At 36.0% G+C, this 9390-nt stretch overlaps 1 protein-coding gene across 1 annotated transcript; it reads left to right on the forward strand.

Annotated features, from left to right (window-relative positions):
- Nucleotides 1-5511: 5511 nt before the first annotated feature.
- LOC113452187 (vomeronasal type-2 receptor 26-like) lies at nucleotides 5512-6862 on the forward strand. The gene is made up of 2 exons (XM_087917235.1): nucleotides 5512-5535; nucleotides 5915-6862. The coding sequence occupies exons 1-2, from the start codon at nucleotides 5512-5514 to the stop codon at nucleotides 6860-6862; spliced, it is 972 nt and encodes a 323-aa protein (XP_087773361.1).
- Nucleotides 6863-9390: the final 2528 nt, after the last annotated feature.

The raw sequence follows: 9390 nt of genomic DNA on the forward strand, positions 1-9390 counted from the left end.
TTTCTCAACTGATACATAATGTTGGTTCCAGACTGATGAGCTGTATTTGAATATTGGTCTAGCAAATGTTTTGTATGCTCTACTTAGTAGTGTAATATTACCAGAGAAAAAGCTACATAAGATTAGGTTAACAACTCTTAACGCCTTTTTAGCTATGCAGTTACAGTGGGCTCTAGCACTTAGATCATTAGAGATGAGTACTCCAAGATCCTTGAAAGAGTTTGGATCATCAACAAGGTCTTGACTATTCAGCCTGTATTTTATTTTCTGATTTTTTTTGCCAATATGTAAGACAGAGCATTTATTTGTTGAGATTTGAAGTTGCCATTTGTTTGACCATTCTGATACATAGTCAAGGTCTTTTCGAAGGGTAGCAGTATTGTCTGTGGTGTTGAATAGCTTTACATCATCAGCGAAGAGAACGCAGTTGCTCTTAATATGATCACAGAGGTCATTTATGTAGAGTATGAAAAGAGTTGGTCTAAGAACAATGCCTTGGGGGACACCACTGTTGACAGGTACAGAATTTGATAGGATGCTCCCAATTTTGAACATTTGTTGTCTGTTTGACAGGAATGCTTCTATCCAGTTATGCAGGTGTCCAAAGATACCATAAGATTTTAGTTTTAGTAGTTTGTCCTGTGCCACTGAATCAAAGGCTTTACAGAAGTCTATGTAGATTGCATCTATTGCTTTGCCCTGATCAAGTTGTGTTTCTGCAGTGTAAGAATTGCAGATTACAGGATAGTTTTTCCTGAAACCAAATTGTTTATTAGAGAGTAGGTTGTTTGTTTCTAAGTGGAAGATAATGGATTGGTTAATAATTGATTCCATGACTTTACAGGTGATGCAGCATAAAGAGATTGGTCTGTAATTTTCAACTAGGCTGGGGTCTCCCTTTTTGAAGATGGGGATGATCATTGCTTGTGACCATAGTTTTGGCAAGGAGCTGGTCCTGAAAGATTTTTCAAAGATTATGCTTTAAGGTTCAGCTGTGGCAGTAGATAGCTTTTTAAAGAAATAGGCACATATTCCATCAGGTCCAATAGATAGAGATGGTTTTAGATTGCATAGTGCTTTTTCAACATTGTCTTCTGTAAAATCGATATGTATTAGATCATTGTAGTTGACTGTGGTTTGACTAGGAAATACTGGGCATGATCCATTGCTGTTTACAAATACTGAGCCAAAGAATGTGTTAAAGAGGTTAGCTTCAATAGTATCACTGTTGCAGTTTTTACCATTAGGTCCTTTCAGGGGTGGGTGAACCTTGAGTCTTTTAGTTTGTTGTTTACAAAATTGTAGAAAGCGTGAGTGGAATTGGTATGTTGAAGGTTTTTTTCTTGTTTAATGTGATAATTGGTCCATTCAGTTTTTATCTGGTGCATAAATTTTTGTATCGGCTTTTGAAGTTGGAAATGTGACCAGATTTGGTTTTCCGCCAAAGTGATTTCTTTTTGGATTGAAGCTTCCTCATTGTTTTGGGTAATTTGTTTTTTCTGGTTTTGGGGGTTGTTAATAGAACATATAGTTTGATGACTCTTTTCACTCTTTTCACAAGTAAAAATATGTTGTTATAGTCTTCTTCAGTATTGCATCCAGAGAATAGAAATTGCCAATCAAGGGTTCTGAGATTGTTGTTTATAAGATCATAGTTGCCCTTTTGAAGTTATAATTGGGCATTCTATCATTGTGATGATTTTTGTGTGGACGTATGTCGAGACAAAAGTCAATCATGTTGTGGTCACTGTTGGAAAAGGTTTCTTTAATTTGTATTCCATAAATTGAATTCAAACTATTGCAGAAGATGAGATCGAGGCACTTGTTAAGCCTAGCGTTGTTGGTTACTACCTGTTCTAGTCCCAGATTTGTTACTGCATTGTGGAAGGTTACGTGTGTGGGTTCAGTTGTACATTCATTAAGGGTCCAGTTAATATGAGGTAGATTGAAGTCACCAAGAAAGATAAAAGCATGTGGGCAGGATGCTGCCCATGTTAGTAGTGTATTTAGCTTGTTTGCATGTTTGATGTCATAATCAGGGGCTCTAAAACATAGTAAGAACCGAAATACGATATTTAAGGACAGTTGACAGACGATGGTCTCAGGAATAGCAAGCTCCTGGGTAACTTGGATGTTTTTTAGATGTGGGGACTTTTTATAGAAGATAGCAACACCACCTCCTCTATGGATTTCACAATCTGATCAGTAAACATGATAGTCTCTTACTGTGGTAATGGAGTCAGGGAGAGATGCATTGAGCCATGTTTCACAGACAAATATAATGTCAAATTTAGCCATAATTAGTAAGAGGAAAAATTCAGGTTTTTTATTTACAAGGTTTCTTGCATTGAGTAGCTTGCATTTAAAACCAGTTGTGGTTGGAATAGAGGTAGTTAGGGGCATGTGTTCCTAGTTTTGAATTATGTTAGATTGGATGGGGTGGGGTTGGATGAGGAGTTGTGGGTTGTATGACTTTCTTTTGATGCAATCAGCTCTGTAGTCAATGTATAGGTCCTTTTCTCCATTGTCTAGACAGTTTTTGAGTTCTGAGTGGAGTTCACAGGAGTGGATTCTTTGCAGTATAGATAAGTCTGGTCTTGAGTGAAGATTTTTGTGGTTGGGATTGTTTTTTGCAATAGCATTTATTGTATGAATGAATATGTGTTTGCTGGACTCATTTTTGCATACAACTCTACAAAATCTTGGGGCCACAGAGCCGTCATTGTATTTGCACCCAGGGCCATCTCTGGTTATTTCAATGATATCTTCAGGAGAGATGTTTGTTGTATTTGAGTTGCTTATGATATCACGAACTTTTGTGGTGTTGTCTGATTCGTTGGTGTCTTCAAGACCAAATAAGATGGCATTTGGAGGTTTATGTTTTTCTTTATTGGATGCCACTCAGAGTTGACAAATAGATAAACTGACAGACAGACAATTTGTTATTTCATATTCTTTTTAAAAAAATAGAACTCGGTTTTCTACAGATATAAATTTCAATTGTATTGTTCATGCTGACTTACAATTTATTATTATTATGACAGTTTATTCAAAAGAAAAGACAAATAGTTGAAGTTTTGCTTTTTAAATTTGCATTGCTTAGCTGTGGATATATGATATCTCTTTTTCTTCAAATTATAATGTATAAATTACAGATTAAATGAACTATTTGGTTAATCTTCTTTGAACCTGTTGTTTTTGCTATTTCAGTAACACAAATACAAAAAGTTCTTTTAGGATCAATACTTACAATTAAATTTCAACTGTACAAAACCTATGGGTGTTCTCAACCAGTTTCTGAAGTAAATTGTTGTACAGAAATTGAGCCTGCTTTTACCAATTTGGGATGGACATCAATTCAAATAAGAATTAGATGGCACATTTTTTACATGCTATCCACAAGGCTGAAACAAACAGCCCATCTCTGTTTAAGATTATCCAATCGAGATCTAAGAAAAGTCTAAAAATAAAATGCTTACATCTAATGCAGAACTTTACTTGGAAACAGGTCTGCCCAAACTTAAACATTTAATGTATGAGATTGTTCAATGTGAGTAAATTTGAATTTCCTATCTCAGTGCTTGGTTCCACTGATTCTGGTTGATTCCTTTCTTGCATCCAGGAAATTAGAGCTCAGCAGAAAAAAATGGTGCAACTTCTTGGATCCCCAAGAAGTCTCTGGATGGGCATAAACACATAAAAGTTACCCTGAAATGGAGATTCATTGATATACATACATAGATAGAACAATGCAGAATGTCTTCAAGTGTCCTAGCTAGCTAAATGACTAGGTACATGTCCCCCAAGCAGCCCAATGTTTTAAAAATCTCACTTTCTCAAAGTTTTGGAAAATGTTCACATTTCATCACTTTCATAGGCTTCCATCAGTAATCCTTAAAGTAGGTATGAGATCACCCAGAGTTAAAAACTCATCAAATCACAGTAGTAACATTCCATCACTAGTATTTGCAAAAAGCCAATCCACATCAACCAATACCAAAACTATTACTCAAATTTCATCTTAGTCTGTTTCAGTACACAGTGAAGATTGCTATCCTGGTGCCAAAAAAGAAAATAAAAAGCCACTGTGTAACATCCTTACAAAGGACTCATCATGTGACCTAGCTATCAGTTAATTGATTACAGGTAGTACTCAGTGTAGGACCAAACTTGGGCTGGAACTTCCATTACTAATGGAAGCAGTTGTTAAATGAGTTGTACTTGATTTTATGAACTTTTTTGGCATGATTATTACATGAAACACACAGTCATTAAGCAAATACAGCTTCCCACATTGACTTTGCCTGTTGGAAGCTGGCTAAATGGTCACAAATAGAGGTTATGTGATTGTGTGAATGTACAATCATTATAAATATGTACCATTTTCCATGTGCCTAAATTTTGATCACATGACTGTGGGGATGCTGTGATACTGTAAGTGGAAGGGCTGGCCTAAGTCACTGTTTTCTACATTGTCATAACTTCAAACATTAAGCAAATAGTTATATTCAAGGACTACCTATAGTGTAGTAATAGTAATAGTGTAATATTACACTATCATTGTAATACTGTAATAGGTATACTGCTAAAGTTTTGTATATAATGCATTGTATATAATGTCTATAGAGATTCTCAGTCATCTAGGTCATGGTTGTCCCCAAGTTCTTTTTCAAGAAGCAAATGGATTTTCTGTTTGAAGATATATCATTTCTTCCTAAATTCCAGTTGTCGCTTGAAAAAGAACCTTTGGAGTTATATATAATAGGTTAAACATTATTTTTATGCAACTGAAAATGGTCAATGAAGCAAGTTTAAAAATAGCTTCAAAGTGGAATACAATAGATTCATACAGTAAAAATTATATATATTTGGAAAGGCTGAAAATCTGATGCATCTTTCCATACACAATACTGTAGGCCAGTGTCTACATAAGTAGAACACAACACTTAAACAGCTTTATAGAAAACAATTATGCTTAGCAGTGACAGGAAACCAGGCCACCAAAGAACACAATGTCTGGACACCATCATAACTAACACCTGCCAGATCATAAAACAACTCAAAAAAGTAGTTCAAGTAGTTCTGGAGAACTGGTAGCAGAAATTTTGAGTAGTTTAGAGAACTGGCAAATTCCACCTCTGACTGGAAATTTTACAGTATCCTTCCCCTGCCACGCCCACCAAGCCACACCCACAGAACCGGTAGTAAAAAAAAATTGAATCCCACCACTGCCTCAGAATCAACATTTTCACATCATTATCATCATCAATTAGCTTTATTGTAGTTCATTTGTTTGTTAAGAGCTATTGAATTGGGTAGCATACAAATTTAATAACTTATTAATTATATCCTAATTCAGACTAATATCTTCATTGTTCTTGTTTGTTTCTTTGCTGTTTCTATTCCAGTCCCAGCCTGTTTCATTATGCACTGGGAGTTGCAATCCTGGTTCCAGCAAGAAAATGAAGGAAGGGCAGCCCTTTTATTGCTATGACTGCATTCCATGCCCACATGGGAAGATTTCAGAAAAGGAAGGTAAGAAATATTATGTTGGGGTTTATCTCACATAATGGTAGCAGTTTCCAAATGCAAAACTGTACAACTGAAGTCTCTTTTGCCTGATATTTTGTCCAATATTTTGAATGGGATTGATATACTGTAGTATTAGAACTTGCTGAAGACAAATCAGATGAACATTATTATCCTACCTAGTTCAAATGCATGAATTATATGGAGAGTTATATACTTATATAAAGAATTAAAATTCTAAAAATCTTTTACATTTCATTTTGAAATTAGAGTTAGAGCATTCTTGAAATATACAGACTAATATTTAAGTGTTTAATGAACTGGAAATAAAAACATTCTAACTATGCAAAGAATATTATAAAGATATACCTTGCTCTATATTCAGCAGAAGGTCTTCAAATCATTTTATTTTTCAGATACAAATGATTGTTACTTGTGTCCAGAAGGAAGCTATCCAAGCAACAATCAGGATTCCTGTATTCCTAAAACTTCAACATTTTTGTCTTATGAGGAACCTTTGGGAATCAGTTTGGTTTTCTTTGTTATTTTGTTTTCTTTGCTCTTGGTGATAGTGTTTGCAATATTTGTAAAGAACCACAATTCTCCTATCATCATTGCCAATAACCGAGACCTCACTTACATTCTCCTCATCTCCCTCCTGCTCTGCTTCCTTTCTGCATTCCTATTCATTGGTCATCCTGAGAAGATGGTATGTCTCCTGCAACAAGCAACTTTTGGGATTGTCTTTGCAATGGCAGTTTCTTCAGTGTTGGCAAAAACTGTCACGGTGGTTCTAGCTTTCCAGGCCACCAAGCCAGGATCCAAGATGAGAGTGTTTGTGGGAAAGAGACTGTCCAACTCCATTGTCATTTTCTGTTCTTTTATTCAAATAGGTATTTGCATAATATGGCTAAAAAGTTCTCCCCCTTTCCCAGAAAAAGATATGGATTCAGTAGTTGAAGAAATTATTCTGCAGTGCAATCAAGGCTCTGTGACTATGTTCTACAGTGTCCTAAGCTATTTGGGCTTCTTGGCTGTTATTAGTTTCATAGTTGCCTTCATGGCCAGGAAATTACCTGATACATTCAATGAAGCCAAATTCATCACTTTCAGCATGTTGGTCTTCTGTAGTGTTTGGATATCTTTTGTCCCAACCTATTTGAGCACCAAGGGGAAGTACATGGTGGCGGTGGAGATATTTTCCATCTTGGCCTCTAGTGCTGGTTTGCTGAGCTGCATCTTTCTTCCCAAATGTTATATAATTGTTTTAAGGCCTGACTTAAATACCAAAAAACATTTAATGAGGAGAAAAAATAATGATTTTAACAAGTGATGCCCTTTCCTATACTTTACAAGGTGGTGTGTGGTGTGTTGTTCGGGTTTTCTCCCGTGCAAGATTCGAAGTATCTAGGCAACGTTTCGATGAAGTCTCATTCATCATCTTCAGGCTTCTGTCTTCGGCTCTTGCTTCTCAGAGTGAGAATGAGATGATGAATGAGATGATGAATGAGACTTCATCGAAATGTTGCCTAGATACTTCGAATCTTACGCGGGAGAAACCCCGAACAACCAAAGATCCACATACAAATACCCGCGAGAACCTCACAAAACATATATATATATGAAATACACACACACACACACACACACACACACACACAAGCCTGATGATGGCAGATGAGATTCTGCCGAAACGTTGCTACAACTTTAAAAGCACCACTATAATGCCGTGGGAAAATACCCGAACAAAGCTGAATACCATATATATATATATAAAGCTGTTCACAAGAAATTGTTTAGAACACTTAAAATGCACAGACAAAGCTCCTATTTTGACATTGTAAAAGCAGCCTCCTTTTTCATCAACTTATGTCTGTTCCAACCTGCTCATTTTACATATCTATGCATATCTATGCATAACCCTAGCCTTAATACAGAATGTGGAGCAACATGTAACTCCAGAAACATAAACAGAGTGCACGTGATAGCTTCTGAAACTATTTTATTCATTCTGAAAAATGTAAACATATTTAGCAATAGCACTTAGATTTACATATTCAGGTGTGGGATTCAATTTTTTTAACAACCGGTTCTGTGGGTGTGGCTAAGTTGGCAGGCATAGCTTGGTGGTCATGTTATTGGCTGGGCATGTCCAACTCAATATCATTCACATTGAGGCATGCATCTCCTCACCTGGCCTCTCATGACTGTGGGGATGCTGCAACAGTCGTAAGTGTGAAAACTGGTCATAAATCACTTTTTTCAGTGCCATTGTAACTTTGAATGGTCACTCCACACAAGCAAAGTACCAGCAAAGGAGGGGAAAAAAACTCCAGAGAAGTTCCTAAGACAGGAAGTCTAGTCCTGCCAAGAATGTAATAAGGGTTAATGGAGAGGCAGTTTCTGTAAGCAACACCGGAATATTTCCTTCCTGCCTTCTTTACAGCACTAGGCCAATAATTTCTTCGAATAACCAGTTCTCTGAACTGCTTCGAATGTTAACAGTTCTATTGAATAGGTGTGAACTGGTAGAATCCCACCCCTGTATATATTGCTCCATAGAATGTCACAGCACACTCTGAGTGGTTTACAAAGTCAGCATATTTTATTTTTATTTTTTATTTTATTTTGTCAAGCAGTTATAAGATAATGGATATAAGTATAAGCGTGGTTATGAATACATGAAATGGGTACATATAAGAAAGAAAGAAAAAGAAACAATAGGACAGAGATGGTAGGCACATTGGTATGCGCCCCCTACAGACCTCTTAGGAAAGGGGTGAGATCAATAGTAAAGAGTCCAAGGTTAAAGTTTTTGGGATTTGAGAAAGAAACCACAGAGTCAAGTAGAGTATTCCAGATATTGACCACTCTGTTGCTGAACTTGTATTCCCTGCAATCAAGTTTGGTGCGGTTTTCCTTGAGTTTGTATCTATTGTGTGCTCTTGTATTGTTATAGTTGAAGCTGAAGTATTCATTGACAGGTAGGACATTGCAATGTATGATTTTATATACTATACTTAAATCGGACCAAAGATGGCATGGTTCTAGGTGTTCTAGGTCTAGAATTTCGAGTCTGGTGGCATAAGGTATTCTGCAACAAGTAGAGGAGTGGAAAACTCTTGTGAAATATTTCTGGACTTTCTCAACTGTATTAATATCAGATACGTAATGCGGGTTCCAAACAATCTGAGTCCTCATTTTACCGATTTTGGAATGAGGGAAGGCTGAGTCAACCTTGAGCCAGTCAGGATCAAATCTTGGCTATGGTCATAATCCTGGCTATGGTTAGCCTGCAATATTGCATTCTAACCACTGAGCCACCATGGCTCCTTTATCACAACTAAGTCACCTAGCAGTTTTTAATTTGAAAATATCTGACAATACCATATACAACAATATATGTTGTTTAGGGTTGAACTGTGGATTCCTTGGTGCTCTCTGAGCTTGGTTGTCTGTACAGATATTGTTATCTTGTTAGGTAATAAATCTCTACCAAGGTCAGAGAACATCAAGAGACTGAACAATATCATGGCTGAAATTGTGACTGTTCTTTTTATTACAGTTATATAGAGAATCTAATATTTTTTTACATTTTCTTTTTTAAAAAAAATTGGTTTTTAAAACAAACATAAACAAACAAAACATAAAAACATCAAATCATCTTCCATATATGTACATACAGTGTGCCGGTTGGTTTACAAATTGTTTTGTGCTTCCATTTCATAGTCTTCAATTATAATTACATTGTATATAATCTCATATTTTCAATCAATATATTAAATACATTAATATCATTATTAATCAATCATTTTACTATACTTTTATTCATTCATGTTTTCCAAAATGGTCATATTTTAC

Source organism: Pseudonaja textilis, chromosome Z (genome assembly GCF_049901715.1).
Source record: "Pseudonaja textilis isolate UNSWEBS1 chromosome Z, rPseTex1.2, whole genome shotgun sequence".
Classification (NCBI taxonomy): domain Eukaryota; kingdom Metazoa; phylum Chordata; class Lepidosauria; order Squamata; family Elapidae; genus Pseudonaja; species Pseudonaja textilis.